At 40.2% G+C, this 17,108-nt stretch overlaps 1 protein-coding gene across 1 annotated transcript; it reads right to left on the minus strand.

The window, feature by feature from the left end:
- Positions 1–1,193: 1,193 nt before the first annotated feature.
- Positions 1,194–13,644, minus strand: LOC108938137 (spindlin-1-like). Its single transcript, XM_029259604.1, has 6 exons — positions 13,537–13,644; positions 11,024–11,250; positions 9,932–9,980; positions 4,529–4,782; positions 4,095–4,328; positions 1,194–3,171 (listed from the first exon to the last, which is right to left on the minus strand). The coding sequence occupies exons 2-6, from the start codon at positions 11,073–11,075 to the stop codon at positions 2,972–2,974; spliced, it is 789 nt and encodes a 262-aa protein (XP_029115437.1). The 5' UTR covers positions 11,076–11,250; positions 13,537–13,644; the 3' UTR covers positions 1,194–2,971.
- Positions 13,645–17,108: the final 3,464 nt, after the last annotated feature.

The following is a 17,108-nucleotide window of genomic DNA, read 5'->3' on the forward strand; positions in this document are numbered from 1 at the left end:
CTTACATAATTATAAAAAAATACTGAACATGTTTAAGTGTATTTATAATTTTAAATGCAAGTCACATTAACTATCTGCGCTCTTTCAAAAACATAAGACAAGCGGTTCAAATGAATCCATTTACTCGGACGGAGAGACGTCCAATTCTACATGTGTTCGCAACCATCAAATTCCAGAGTCTCATACAAATAAACAAAAAGTGACAGCATGTTAAAGGGACCATACTGTGTCATGTGCACTTTCAGTACATTTTATGCACTTTATTCCGATATGCAATTCCACCATCACTACACTACACAGATGCCAAAAAGAGACACATTCACACAGTTCTCCTCACAATGAAATAAGGCCATTTTCCTTGTGTATCTATTGAACTTTAAATTATGGCACTCAAGAGAACCCAATTTCCTTATATTTACACAAATTACTATATAATTTTGGAATGATGTGATCCCTCAAATGCTGTGCAACACTGGTACTTTGCCTTTCAGATGGCACTGTTTTGCATACCCACTATTTTATCCTATTAAGCAAAGTACAAAAAAGTCAATTAAAAAAGCTACAATATACACAAAGAACATAAAATAACTTAAAGGACTGACATGCAGCTAACACCAAGTTACATTTAGCTTCTCTACCCATGCAAAAGAATGGTCTACTTGATTAGAAAAGGAGGAACACCAAATATGGTAAAATTCTACAATAGCAGAATGTAAAAGGGGCCAAAAGAGTGTCGTACATATGCATTAGAGAGTCGCATGTAATGCCAAGCTACCTCTTCGCCCACCACTGCAGAAAGGGTCATTATTAGCACAGAGAAATTCCAAAACTGAAACCCAGAAGAGGTCATACCTTCAGCTCTTCCACCAGTACTGGAAAACGAAAAGTGATAGGTTTAGCTTTCATACAGTAAAATGATGACATGAAGGATACCTGATGAAGAAAAGCAACACTAACGCACTGAAGAATTATTACCAATGGAATTATTCTGCCTGGAATTTTTTTTTTTTTTAAAATCTGGCTATACAAACATCAAAACAATGAGGCTGGTGAGAAATTAGACTGGTACACATTTGCTGTGTGTTCTGTAGGCTGGTAACCACCGCCACTAGCTCAAGCAAGACATCGGCATACAGCATTAACTTTGAAGCAACGGAGAACAAAGCAAAGTAATGAAACGGTCAGAGGCTGAATTTACGAAAACACTGTTTATTTAGAGAACTCCGGTGTAAATCTATTTATTGAAATGCTGTACAATATGCATACAAACTACCATTTTGGGCCAGTTGAAAACAGCTGATGTCAGAATAGTTGCTGTGTATGTATGCATTTACCACTTAAAACAAGTTTTACATTACACTGATTACATTAATTATTTACACAAAATTTATTCCATTTATTCGCTTGGCAGATATTTATACCGAAAACAGTTTACAGAGCCTACAATTTTAATGTGCAACTGAATATTTACTGAAATAATTCCACAGATACTTTGATGAATGGTGCAAATGACCTCTCATCTGACCTGCAACCTTTAGGGCAGAAACCAGTACGTATCCTACCCACAGACCAATAACACCTTTACACAGAGCAGAAGAACAGCTGCATGCTGGGTTTTCTCTTAGTGTGAACTAATATTTCTGAGGACAAACACAAATAACAGCAATAGGCTTTTGTGTGTGTGTCTGTGTGTGTGTTTAATATCAGGGCATTACCAGAAAACTGCAGCTGTAAATGAAGTCTCTGTGCTTTACGACTTTGGTTTTAATGAAGACATCTCAACACATGAACCATAGATTTTGACCCGGAATTCTCCATTAACAAAAAAAAAAAAAGAAACCTCACAGCAACTGATTTAGACACAAAGGCAATACAACACTCCATTTGGGTATCCACTTTGGACAGCAAGCTTTGTTGAGATGAGAATGCAAACAAAGTCATTTGGAGTTTTCTCATAGCTGATGCTATTCAAAGGTTTAATGAGGCACATGCCTTAAGGCTTAAATTAAAATCAGGAAGCAGCAGAATGAGCGGAATACAACCTTTTTCTTTGCAGAACTGAGACAACACTAGAGAACACTTCACAATGGTGGTTGTTGTAGTAACACTAACCTCAAATGGTTATTCCCTTGCAATTTTTTTTATTCTTAGTTGTGTAGCCTAGCAACAAGAACAGAATGTAAGGTATAAATAATTTATCTCAGTGTTAAGAATTAAGATAATACAATAAGTCCTCTGACAGAAAACTGAAAATGGAATACTGTGCAGGATGTCTCAGTTGACAATTATGAACTGAAATAAAATATGAAAATGTGTCGAGAGATTGTTTTGTTAATGAAAATTACAAACCTATTAAGTAACTACTTTTAAATAACAATATTAATAACAATTACCATTTTAAATTGAAGGACAGTACAGGACTATGAAACAAATACCACAGGTTTTAGACTGCAGTCGAGTCTAAAACGTAATTATATTTTAAATACTGGTAATCAAATTTGTATAGTGTACATATGTAGTCCAAAGGAACAAGCATGTCTTAAACCAAAAAAAACTGTACTTTACAAGTCCTTCTACGTTTGAGAGATGAAACTAACTTTTATTTATGCCCATTGAACTGTAATTGAAATCTTTTGAAATCTTTTGAATTCCTAATTTCCATAGTATATTTTCAATGAACAGTCTATACGATAAAATAACGAGTGTGTTCCACGTGTGATCCTAATACAAAAAAAGTAGATGATTAAGTTTAAGTAGTGCAGAGCTCTCCCTATTGGAAATCATAAGGAAAAAAAAAAAAAAAAACCCTTTGCTCCCACAGCAGGGACCCAGCAAACCACACTCAGATGAGCAGCCTCAATTATCCGCCTCATCTCAAATTGTCAACGTTCAAAGAGATTTGGCAAAGTCTGTAAGGATATTTCTGCTTCAGACTCCTTCCACTCACATTTGCTCCTGCCACAGCTGGCGCCTAGGACGTTTTTACCAAATCGTAAACATAGATGTGGAAATCGTCATCGAACTTGATGAAATACACAGACGGCTTTGCTTCGACCTGATGGATGACCATACCAGTCCTTTTCGTGCCGTCTTCTTTGGCGTACTCCACCTGCTTACCTACAAGGCTATCCACCACTTCCCCTGGTTCTCTTTCAGCTGGGGGCGAGTCATCTGCAAGAGAGAAGCCACATCACCACTTACATCACAACAGTTGGGAGTGCTTCCCAACTCAGGCATCCACTGAAAAACATGTCACACCTAAACAAGAAAACAATCAATACCTCTTCATGCAAGTATAGGGAACAACTTTAACGCCTTGCAATTTAAAACTGCCCATTTGATCAACCAAAAATTTTACTAAAAGCATTTCGCATCCACGGTTGGACTCCATGACACCAGAGAGTCTGACTTTAGAGACTTCCATAATTCCAACAATTACTGTGCAACCTGAAACCACTGTTTAAAGTATTTACCATCATCGTCAAAATCTGAGTGAGTTTAAGATAACAAAAATGCACTGTGCAGCAACGTTATGTAATAGCAACGTGAACTGTAATGCACCACAGCTGAGCTCCCACAGTCCTTGCTGTGGTCACTTACATCTACCAGAGTATTTTACATGGTTTGTGTGTCCTTATATGTTCTTAAGCCCTTTTGGAGCCATTAGCACTAGATTGATGTGATAGTTTCAGCTCCCCTTTCTGGTATTTCAGAAGCGTTAAACACTTTTGTTAAATATTTTATGAGACGCAAAACACACACACACACACACACACACACACACACACACACACACTTTCAGAACCGCTTGTCCCATACGGGGTCACGGGGAACCGGAGCCTACCCGGCAACATAGGGCGTAAGGCTGGAGGGGGAGGGGACACACCCAGGACAGGACGCCAGTCTCCGTCGCAAGGCACCCCAAGCGGGACTCGAACCCCAGACCCACCGGAGAGCAGGACTGTGGTCCAACCCACTGCGCCACCGCACCCCCACAGACGTAAAACATTCTAGGATAATATTTTCTGTATTTTAGCACTATTCAAGTGCTGCTTCGTGAATTGTGAATAGTTCAAGCTATTCTGGGAACTTACTTGAGTCTGGCATTATCCGTAGGTCCCCTTCTTTATAGTCATCTAAGAGCTGATACATGTACAAAACAGGATCCTTCTCGTAAGTGATATAAAACCACGTGTTCATGATGGGGGCCCGTGCGAGCACCATGCCCCTCCACTCGTCCTTTGAGCCGTCCTCCGTCTCAAACATGTGCTCCACAGCTTTGCCTATCATCATGTCTGCCAGGTGGGTGTCGCTTATCCGCGAGGAGGCTGCAGGAAGAAAGCCACACTAAGAGCAGTACTCCAGAGCTGACCACCAATAATTCCAACATACACATAAAACTGAGCGCTGCACATGAGTTTGCGCAAAAGTTCATCTGTTACAATGGCAAGAAAAAAAAAGACTTAACGAAGTTGCATAATAGCATAAGTAACAAAAACCGAAGAACTCGGCGGTCACCAGAACATACCGATTCGATCCGGTAAGACTTCCAGACCTTGCACCCGCTCATCTTTGTGAAGCTCCAGTCCGTAGACACAGTCAAAGCCATCGTACTTAATCAAATAGAGAGAAGGGTTGACGGGCACCTGGTCCAGGACCGTGCCCTTCCACAGCGTTGCAGAGTTGCTGCCCTCGTTCCAGTTGTGCTGAATGCGGCAGCCCACAATGTTGCGCCTGGGCTGGGATACAAGTTTGCTGGGCCCCACGCTGCTGCGCTGTTTCCTGGAAGTGATTCAGAGCACAGGATTAAAGAATACCAAATCAGCATCAAATCAGCATCAAACCAGCAGCATCCACATTTACTAAACTATAGAAGATGGAAGTTCTCCTTAAAGCAAACAACATGAATAAATCAGGAAAATTAATTCTAATAATTTTCGCTGTTTACAGGCTTCATGCAAATCATATTCATCTGACACTATGTTTTACTTTTAATGCATAAATGAGTTGCTCTTCAGTCACAAACAAAATATAGAACATTATTTGACAAACAGTTTAAAAGAAATCTCCCAATGATCCAATCTGAAAACTGGTGTATGAACATATAATTTGTTTGCCTGTTGCTGCCGCAGATTTATTTCTTCAGCATACAGCAGTTTTGTATAATCATAGCACCTACATAACGTACTGAATTTATTCTGCCCTTGATTACTTATATGAAAAAAAATATTTTTATGTAATAAATGTTTTGCATTGTCGTCTTCCACACGCATTGTTATTGTGCAAATTCTGTTGAGTAAAAAAATAACATTTCTTCAAAAAGAAAACAAAATAGGTTAAAAAGACCAAGGAGAGAGGTGTAATAATACGGTATCAGTCAAAAGTGTAAGTACACCTAGACAATATGCAATATCTATACGAGATGAACTGGAAAGATGTGAAAACGCAAGCAACCCACATCACTGGAAAGAGCTGCAGCACAGCTGAGAAGACTTGGCAGATGATTTTTAACAGAATGCCTCATTAAAAAAGGTTTCCATCAGGTGTGCTCAAATGTCTCATTGGTACTATACATCAGTTAATAATGATGTATTTACAAGACATAGATGCCTTTTTATCAATACAACATGTTAGGAAAATGGTGTAGGTAGAAAGATTTCTGATTTTCTAGCGGCTCAGATTTGCCAACATTTTATTAAACCATGTGAATCATTGTCAGTTTTATGTGGTGAATTGAATCCCCCTTTCAGGTATACGTGTTCCTTTTCAAAGTGGGGTCACTAAAACGAAACCTGGGCCAATTATTCCAGTATTTCGTCCCTAGCCAGATGGACAAAGCGGCTCTAAGAAATCAGAAAATGCAATTTCTTATTAAAAGGGGTCTGTTAAAAAAAATGATTGATTCAGCTGTTAAATGCATATAACTGCATACAGTAATACCCTGCTTTACACTGCCCCATTCAGAACTGTTCCGTTACAGCATACACATCAGCGTAAACCTTACAGAACCTAGAAGTTCTGTTCTCTCTCTCACTACAGTAAGGACAACACCACCAATACCACATAAAGCAGAGGTTATTCAGCATTTGCAGACTCAATTTTCTGTGTGTGTGAGCACGCGGTTTCAGTCCTGTAAAGAGGAACTGGAAGTCCAGTATTCACAGCCCAGCATGAGCATCATTGTGCCTCACATGCCATGCGTCAATTCAGCTAAGCGACAGTAAGTGAGAGCATAAGATGCTGCTCTCCGAAACACACAACTTCACTGGTAAACAAGAGCGCAAGTCTCAGATTGTGCCGTGTGCAAGGACAGGTGCAGCCAGGCGTGTTCAGCTGCTGCATCCATCTCTCAAAGAAGTCGGATGGGCGGCTTGGTGTGTTGGAGCAGACTGGGGGTAAAAAGAAGTTAGTCTAATGTGTTGCACTGTTATTGCTGAGATACCATACAGAGCTCAGGAATTGTATAATATTCTCAGACATTGATATTCCAAGCAGGACTCAAACTGTTCTGAAGGCAAACATTGGCTTTACTCATTATTAGGTTATATCAAGAACAAAGCATCAGTGCAGCGTCTTATTTTCAGGGCAATGGTTTAAAGAAGCTGCAACAACATTGCTCGTTTTCACATTAGTCCCTGAGAAAGTTCTAGAACTCTCCAAAAACGCCCATTAAAAAAAAAAAAAAAATAAAAAGGCTCAGTTAACATTTCTTCTTTGATTTTCCTTGCAATGGCCGAAACACTACTTAAAATTCTTCATCTGGACAGAATTTTTTTATTTGTACTTTATCTGTTAATTAATTCTCTAGGATTAGATGTAAATTGCTTATGCTGCACACATGATGGTTAAGCTGATGCCTACTCGTGCGATGAACATCGGTGCATAAAGTGGAAAGAAAAATCAACTTAAGAATCACGCCTGCAACTATGTCACTCTTTCTCCTATTGTAATGCACACATTGTATTTCTCTGAGATGTACACTGCTTTGGAGAAAAGCATCTGCTAAATGAATAAATGTAAAACCTGTATTATATAATCACTTACAGGGTAGCAATTAATCCTTTCGAAGACACTACATGAGACATCTGAATCCCAGGGCCTCTTTGACATTCTTTGCCCAGATCACTGCCAGGGCTAGGACTCTGACTTCTATGGGCATGCTATGGTTAAATATTACACACACAATGTCTACAACCGCTTGTCCTGTGCAGGGTCAGGGCAACCTGGAGAGTAACCTGGCAACGAAGGACACAAGGCTGGAGGGGGAGGGGACACACCCTGGACAGGACACCAGTCTGCCACAAGGCACCCAAAGCAGGACTCATACCCCAGACCCACCGTAGAACGGGCCCTGGCCAAACCCGCTGCACCCCCCCCCCATGGTTCAATATTAATGCTGGAAAAGTTGTTGAAGAATTAGTTTAGTCTTTATATTGTGCTCATTACAGAGGATGGGTGTGGGTATATTACCAGTTTTTGAATCTTTATTTCATCAAATCAATTCCTATTTTTTAAAGAAGGTAAAAAGGTAGTAAATTACATCATGTATTTGCTTAGACACGTTTCCTCAACAGCCCAAACTCAGAAGCAATGGCATAGCCAGAATTGGGCCTGAGCGGCCTAGGTTACTAATAAAAATATTTCGAAGCAAGGGCATCTGTTAGCAGCATGAAATTACAGTGGTGACTTAGACTTCTCAGTGAGTTACTTTTTGCTGTTATATTGTTTTTCAGAAGTGCTCCAAATTTATTTTTTCATAAAGAGAGTTAGCATACCAGTTAAAACTGAGTGCCAATGCACTGATAGACAGTGATGGTGACAACAGCAAGCTCTGCCCTGCATTTTCCAAAGAAGCAGCAATCAGTTAAACAACTTACTGAAGATACTATCCTATGATATACATCAGTTTTGAGCCCATCAGTGAAGTGCTGCCTCTCCACTGTAAAAGGAAAATTTTGATATTTGTTATGTATACATATTGACAGTAAACCACACAGTTGTGTGGAATTCCATCCTTAGTAACTATTTTAGTTACTGCACCTGGGCTCATAATAAGCCATAGCCCTCTCTAATTCCGCTCAACACCTTGTTGATCTTTTTTATGATTTTATGCATTACACAAGCTTTTGGTGTCCAGTTAAATTATACCATACACGTATTAAAACAATCCAACTGGATAGAACAACTAACCCTTACTGTGTACTTGTATTGCTCTCCCTGTAGGAACCCCGGAGGGATTCTACTCAAAAGCACGCATTGTCTGTGTTCTTGATCATACTCATTAAATTGCTACCAACCATACCCTTGTCTCAGCCAAAAATCCTTTGATATCGTCATCTCGACTCCTTGTAATACTTCGGGTTCCCAGCTGATGTGCAGTTGGCAAAAAAAGATATACTGTACAATCTTTTTAATTTTTATAATTATGCTTTTATTGGGTATTATTGAACTTAGTATGATGTGTAGGGTTTTATAATAAAAAGTATGCCAGAGCCATAGATGAACACAAGCACCCTGGTCTAGCTCTGACCATGGTTTTCTTTTTTTTTTTTTTTTATATTGTGCTCTCTTATTTACAAGATGTAAATCCTTCTACCAGGGGACTTACAAGACATGTGCACAAGCCATCCAGCCTCACCAGATGGAGGGGCTGGCAGAGACCAAATCAGTCCACTGTGCCACTTCAATCCTATCCGATAAGGCCCGTTATTGCCTGCCTCCCTCCCTGCGGAGCCCTCTGGGTTACTGTCATTTAAATTACATTTATTCATTTAGTATATGCTTTTCTCCAAAGTGACATACTATTCAGAGGACACAAAAGTGCATTTCACCAACAGACAGATGCAGACAGACATGTGACACTCAGAGCAGTCACTTAGTCCAATGCCACAGTTTTTGTAGGTACACAATTGTTTTTAATAATAATACAAAAAAAAAAAGTAGCTGCAGGTAGAACTGATGACACACCCCTTGCCCACACTGCATTGCATTCAACTTACAAGCTTTTAAAGTGAAGAACCAACTCAGTCCCAATAACATTTGTAGGTAGGACATCAGCTGTAGTTTAAGCAGAGGAGGAGCTCACACAAGGAAAACGTAACCAGGTTAAACACATGAAGACTTTGGTATGGGACAGCTGGTAGCGTAGTCCCACCTCTGGCTGTGAAACCTTTGAGTAAGATCCTCACCCCCAAAATTGCTCCAGTAAAATTATGCAGCTGTATAAATTGGTAAATAACTAAGTAACTTAACACTGTAAGTCACTTTGGAGAAAAGTGTCAGCTATATGAATAAATGTAAATGCATGGACAGTGTACGCTATTCAAAGAAACACAGCTAATTTTTATCCTGCTAAACATAACCCTAACCTCACATCAGACAGCAGATATTCAGTATATTTAATGAAGTTAATTTAAATGATTGCTATTTACTGGGTTAATATCTTTTCCGAATACATCCCACAATGTTAAACTTTACAATGATTCATCAATTTGAACAACATGGTATTTCTACTCATAATTCAAACTAAATACATTAATCAAAGGTACTACAGATAAATGTAAAATTCTAAAATGAGTAAATTGTATCCGACATGTAACCACAGCAATGGGTTACAATTATACACAAACACTGTCCTCATTCACTCTCATTATTAGATGAACATCAATATTCATAGGAAAGGATAATGATGCAGAACTGCATTTGGAGGCACCAGGATGTTGCTAAAGCTAATTCTAACAACTAATAACTCCATAAGACTGCTAGACTTCTGTCCATTAATGCATTTGAGTGCTTCAAAAAATTCTAAATTGTTTCTACAGCTTTTAAAACCCAACAACTGTAAGGAGTATAGCACAGCACTTACTCAAAATGCAGAGCAGACTGCATTTTGGAGGGAGGTGGGGGGGTTGGACAGGAAAGAGAAACTTACTTGTGGGAATTTTTCTTTTTCATCATATTTGCAGATACACCTGCATGACCTGAAATTGAAAAAAGAAAGAAAGAAAAAAAAAACTAGCTGTGACCTCAGTTTAACGTTATCACATCTGTATCCTCACATGAAATGCTGAACAAAAATGCAAATTCTGTCTTCGAAAGGGTTATACCTACACGATCCATACAGTGAAAGAGCCCATCTGTATCTTTTTACTATAACGTGCTGATCCTTGTTCATGTGTTAAAACCTTTTTTAAACTAAACTTGCTTTGTACAACTGAATGATGAGACAAAAAAACCAACGCTCATTCACTGTGAAATCAATCTGCAATAACAGGATTTGTAACACTGCTTTATTAATAAGGACAACAGCCCTTCAATCATAATCATGGTGTTCCAGCCACCAAAGAGGTGAACATATCTCTCCTTTATTTTATTTATTGTATAGTCACAAGGGATAACATGCGATTTCAAGAGACCATACTATAAAAATGTATTTGCTTGAATACAGCACACTCACCAGTAGGTGAGAGAATATCAATATTCAATTATTATTTTGTCCAGCAATACTGCCATATTCCAAGTATTCTAACAAGCATCTACTTCTCTGACCTCCACTGAGGGAAAAAAACATCATACAGTAGCTTAGCTTTCTGTACAGTATCTACCCATCACATTACTTATGACTTCAGTAAACAGTATTACTAATCTCTCACATATTTCCCTGATGAGTCACCACAGCCACTTCAAATATCTAAACAGTAAGACGTGTTTAATTACTGTGCTGAAATATCTTCATTCTGACCACCATGCCGGACTATGAGAACATTAGACACATAAAATAGTACTGTTCAATATTTGCATAGCACTGACAAAAAGCATCAATCTGAAATGTATGGGACACGTGAAATGACTTTCGTTTAACGATACAAAGCTGACAAGTACATACATTAACATGTTGTACCTCTGGCTAAAATCTCACAACTTTTCAGAAACAGTCAAGGTTAGATACAGACAAAACAGAGGGAACAAGACAAAACAAGGTAGGGAAGAAGAAGGAAGACACCAGAGACACAGGGGGCCGCACCTGCATCAGCTCTGGACCTCTGGCCTGCCGTCTTCCCGAAAGGAGTCTTCATTCATCTGGGTTTAGGTGAGCAGCGAAGCTGCAGAACTAGGGTGAAAATGTCTCCGCTGCCCAATGTGGTGAGGAGGCCACAGCAGGAGGAAATGTGCCTCCCCTCCCCACCATGCAGACAGAAGCTCCTCACGGCCACGCTCTCACACCACCCAAGAAAGAGGTGGAACTCCAGCCTTGCAAGACACCAATGATACAGCATCTGTCATGTACCGCAGCGCAGGAGAGGGGCTCAACATTAACCCTTTCTGTATTTGTTGTTCTCAAAAATTTCACTAGACCTAGAATTTGCAGGCATCAAGGAACACAGTAGCTTCACAACTTTTAGCACATGTTAATCTTGCCAGTAAATATAACAGGATAGCGAAAAACATCTGGAATATTCTGAAAAATATGCTTCAGGGTAGACTTTTGTTTCAGCGCAAGGACATCATACTGAGGACATCTCATCACACTGAATAAATACAGCTAAGTCAAATATTCAATTAGAGTGTAAAGGCAAAATTTTCCGTTCTCCGTTTCCACCGCGAATCCGCCGTATGTCATCATGACAATGTTCAGCAGTGTAATGTTGCACAGTAGTACTGCAGAATGTGTCCAAACCAATCAGATCCGGTTACATAAGGCTGGAAGAGTCGTCATGCTGAGGTTCTAGGCAATGTGGTGCAAGGCCATCCAACAAGACCTCTTCCCAGATGAGCTGCAGGTCGCTTTGAGGCAAAAGTGTCCGCTTAATTAAATAATGTAACAGTAAAAGCTGACCACACACACGCAAAATGTGAAACTTTAATTTCATCATCTGAAAGCAAATTTATGCATTTCTCTTTCTGAAAAAAATCCTGCGTAGTACCTCTTCGTGACAATGCAAACTAACATGCATATATTGTTAATGCTGTGTATTCTGCCCATTTACAGTCAGGCTCAACAACACCTTTAGACGGATTTCAGTTATCAAAATTTTTAATTCACACCCACCACACTATGCCCTGGCCTAAATATTACTGTACATTTCTAAGCAATGACCCACAAACTGTTTAAAACTGACCAACCATTTTGTTTTAACACCACAAATACATACTAGTCTTCCTACCGTTAACAAATTGAAATAGAAGTAGCTTTTGTTTTTAAAGTCGTTCCATCTACAGCAGTGATTGGCTGCTACAACAGGCTCCGCCCCATGAGCTCGGAACCCGTCCAATCCGACCTCAGCACAGACTATGACGTTATACGTTAACCTCATGCGACAAATCAAAAACTGTAACAAAATTCACGGAAATACCACCCCAGGGCTCGCCTGGAATTTTGCGTGAAGGGTTTATGTGAAATCCTGGGAAAAAAAAAAAATGAAGCGACGATGCTCCACCCCCGAGCAGGAAAACCAATCCCTGCCTTTCATTAGCAACAAATAGCCACGCCCCCTTCATTAACAACACTGTATAAATGAGCTACTGTAAACTCATCAGCTGTGAAGGCATGACCCGGGAGAAAGAAGAACTTGGAGGAAAATGCATATCCCTTCTCCCGATGTTATATGGAAATTTAAATGTAAAACTGATTTTTTAAAAAAAGCCAGCATTACCCTTACGCGCGTGCGGCTTTGAAAGAAAGAAAGACTAAAGAAAAAAAAAAAAAAAAACTTTACTTAAAACAGCTTCTGTCCCTATTCTGTGCATTAACGCAGGAGCTATCAATCTGCACCATCTCCTCTTGTTCTGAAATGGCGAGAACATTTAAAAAAAAAAAAAAAAACCCTATTAAGTGCAAAAATAAACGTGTGGCGATGGCTCAGAAGTGGATATAGCAACTCAGGCAATCAAGGTGGGAACAAGCGCGCACACATTAACTTGTTCAGAACAGTTCCTAATTTCCAGAACATGACCGTGTCTCTGCCAGGGCCAGGACTTCTGCAGCATCAGCCCGGGGTTAGTTAACCTGAACTAACCAGCCAGGCAGTCATACAATGGAAAGAGGATATTGTGAACCATCATCAGGCAAGAAGGCGTGAAGTGACCTTAAAAATGGAAAACGCAAGGGCTTGTTGTTGCGTAAAACGGTGCACGTATGATCGTACACAGCACTGGCAGAGTGTTTCTGCACTGCTTATTTTAAAAGACTAGCCGCTGAGCCTCATTTAGACGGATCTGCTGGCTGGGTTACTGAAAGCAGTAGCAGGGGAGCAGCGCTGGCCCTCTTCAATGTCAGCCATGTTGCAGCGCTGTATGTCCGCTGTAGCTTCACCCCGCAGCGCAGAGCCGTTGAACAAAGGAAAGAAGCGCCCGTCCCTGCGTCTCTCCCACCAAAACACATCTCAAAAAGGAAGGGGGGGAAAAAAACGGACGAAAACGAAGCCCTCTCTTTCGCCACGAACGCCAGCAGCACGCACACAAACCTCCCGCTGCACTCGCGACCGCAGGTCACCACCTATATGTCCTCGGTGATCGGCGTGTGGTGGAGCCGCTTACCCGTGGTATTGATAAGGTTTGCGCCGCTGGTTAGTCTCGTCCCCCCGCTTTCCACGCTCTCAGCCTCCGTTTGCAGGCGAATGCGAATTCCACGGCCGGGCCCCTCCCCTCTAGCAGCATGCCAAATAGTGATCTCAGTTCCCGAATAGATCGACACGGGGGTTTTCAACTTCCTGCTAAATTGTGAAACTATATATTAAGACTGTAGGGCTGTGGGCAAGCCTTGACCGAATAATTTCAACGGTTATATCTTCTGTTTGTTTTAATGTTTAGTGCGCTAAAAACATGTGTTCAAATGGTATTTTTAAAAAAAAAATAATTGCTTCTTCGTTTATTTAGGGCGTATGTATTCTGAAGTGTTTAGTTGTTCTCGTTTGGTACATGAAATCATCTGTGTGTAGCAAATATACACAACAAACACAATGAACAAAATGAAATGGGTAATAATCAATATAATGTGAGTCAGGAATACCTATTTTTATCTATTTTTGACGGCGTAGACTATAGCTGCAAAAAGCCTGAACTCCATGTGAAATATACAGTAGTACAAACTAAGCCTCCTGGACCTTGAAATTCAATGACAATGTGAGGGCAAAAAACAAACATAGAAAACTCCAGAAACCTAAAGAGACAGTTTCTGAATGGAAGCATGGACTAGAGAATTTAAACATTTTTGAAGAAAATGAGAGTTTTTAAACAAATGACTAACATATGTAGGTTGGACGATGTATTTTGAATGAAGGTTTTGGACTTAGCGCTGAGAAGCTGCTCGTAGTGTTAACATGGGAGCTCTTGTTTTTGGCTTTTACTTTGTTATTGTACAACCTCAATAAATTGCTTCTTTTCGACATTCTGCCATGGTCCTGGAAAATTAAAGCGTTTCAATCAATTTCATGCGCAACAAGTGCTCATCTGCTGCTGAAATTATGTTTTTTTTACATCTAGGAACAGAGCTGTACGATGCTAATATCACAATATCCCTTTGACCATATTGGGACACAATCTCATTTAGAAATATGGCCTGGAATCAAAGCACAGAAGCATTGTTGACACTTCTGCATGATTTGTTCCTCATGGTAAAATGCCAAAAGGTGTATCAACTCCATTTCTAGAGATGCTGCCAATCCAGCTATTTAAGTGGGTCATGCTGGCCAAGTCTTTTTTTTTTTTTTTTCCAAGTTCAAGTTTTTATTTTCAAGACCCAAAGATATACACACATACATTCTCTGAAGCCACTGGTCCCAAGAAGGGTCGCGGCAAACCGGAGCCTAACCCAGCAACACAGGGTGCAAGGCTGGAGGGGGACGCACCCAGGACGGGATGCCAGTCCACCGCAAGGCACCCCAAGCGGGACTTGAACCCTAGACCGGCCAGAGAGCAGGAGCTGGCCAAGCCTGCTGCACCACTGCATCCCCTAAAGATATACAATGATATTCATATCAGCAAGCCGAGAAGGTGACGGAAGTTGCAGAGTATAATATATTATTGAATCTCAGCTTTTGTTAATTCTTCACAGATCCCATCTAAAAAAGGTTGAATGTCCTATAGAGCAATTCAGCAACAGCATCACAAATAAAGAATAATAACGATAATTTCTGAAATCAGACAGAAAATAGATTGACTTGATGACTCACAAAAATATTCTCACCTTTTATTTGTCTGCTGTTTTCACTGCTAAGACTTTGTTCTTTCAGAAGAACTGTAGTCTGCTGTTAATAATTTAACTTTTCTTCACTGTTGAATTTTGTTATTTTTGTTCTAATGAATCCTGGTTTTTTCAAGACAAAGACAAGAGGTGTTCCGGGCACGTCCCACTGGGAGGAGGTCTCGGGGCAGACCCAGGACACGTTGGAGAGACTACGTCTCCCAGCTGGCCTGGGAACACCTTGGGGTTCCCCCAGAGGAGCTGGAGGAGGTGTGCGGGGAGAGGGAAGTCTGGGGTTCTCTGCTTGGACTACTGCCCCCGCGACCCGGTCCTGGATAAGCAGAGGAAGATGGATGGATGGATGGATGGATGGATGGACAAGACAAAGGCAGACTTTCTTCTGAGCTTTTTAATTCCGTTAACACACAAACTTGAATTGTGAAGCTCCACTGCACAAGTGACACAAGTCCCCTGCAATGCAACTTCAACCTCTTTTAATACTGTAGCGCACCACAATCCTCTTAAACAAGGGAATGATTTGGAAGTACAAACACCCAGTGTCTTTAGGTAACTACATAACTACACACATTCTGTAGTGATCAACACCAGCAGACAGCACACTGGTTAAAGCTGACACCTGTGGACTTGGAGGTCCCAGGCTGAAATCCCATCCGTCTCCTGGTGTACTACTCCTGTGCAAAGTACTTACCCTTAAATTGCTCCAGTGAAATATTACCCAGTTGAAAAAGACTGGTAAATTGTTGTAAGCAGCTTTGGAGTAAAGTGTCAGGTAAATGTACAAATACAAATGATAAATATCTATTTCTACATGCATTTTACAGTATATGTGGTCCATTGTGTTCAGTGGTTATTGGTAGAGAAGCAAAAGTGGCAAGGATGTATAAATAGGGTTAGGTTTAATCTCTTGCTTTTTCATCTGTCAGCAATACTTTTCAGTTCATTAATTATTTACAACTGGTGTCTATATGTGCAGCACCATCTACTCTTGTCTTATTCCACTGTCTTCTGTCAATTCTTGTATGTAGACTGTAGCCTTGTGGAATTTCTTTTGAATAAAATTTCTATCTATATTAATAAATAACTCCAAGTATTCTATGTTACTGCAAAAACTCTAGATTTCTAAAAGTACTAAGGCTACTGTATATAAAAGACGAGTACACACGAGAACACAAAAGCAACAGATTCCTTCAGACCACTTTTTCTGTTTACATTTACTATACCTTTTCTCTCCACCTGCTTCACAGTACAGCTTTGCCTTCCCTTTTCCAGACTCTCTTCTACTCATTCTTTTAATCTTTTCCATCCTTATATGTCTACCTTCCATTGGTTCCTTTCTTTCTGCTTCCAAAACTGCTCTCATCTGCCCATTTCTGAAGAATCCTTCTCTTGACCCCAATCCGGTTCAGAACTACATAGTCTTCTCCAAATTCTCAAACCTGTCACATCTGATCAGTTATCTGTATTCCAAACCCAGAATGAGCACCTTGATGGATGTTAGTCTGGCTGCAGAATACTCTGCCAAACATTCCCTCTTCATTCTTTTAGGAGTCTCTGTGACATTGAATGTGGTCAACCATCAGTTCACCTTTACCTCCCCAGAGATGATAAGATAGAAATGATGCTCACTAAACTAGTTTAAGTGGTATCATTTAGGTAGAACCTACTAGGTGGTGTGGGGCAATTTTGTTTCTCATCACATTTTACAGCATGTCTTGCTTAGATGTCCCACTGGATGGCTGACCACCATTTACTAAATCTTTCTAAAGCAAACATTCTTTATCTCTTTACCAGTGCACCAACTTGCTGATAGCTTATTGTCAAGTTGGACAGCTCAGTTATTTCATGAGCATCTAGTCAAGGACCTGTGAGTCATCAGAGCCGCTAACCTCCCAGCACATTGCAACTA

The sequence above is a fragment of the Scleropages formosus genome, chromosome 17, assembly GCF_900964775.1.
Source record: "Scleropages formosus chromosome 17, fSclFor1.1, whole genome shotgun sequence".
Taxonomy (NCBI): domain Eukaryota; kingdom Metazoa; phylum Chordata; class Actinopteri; order Osteoglossiformes; family Osteoglossidae; genus Scleropages; species Scleropages formosus.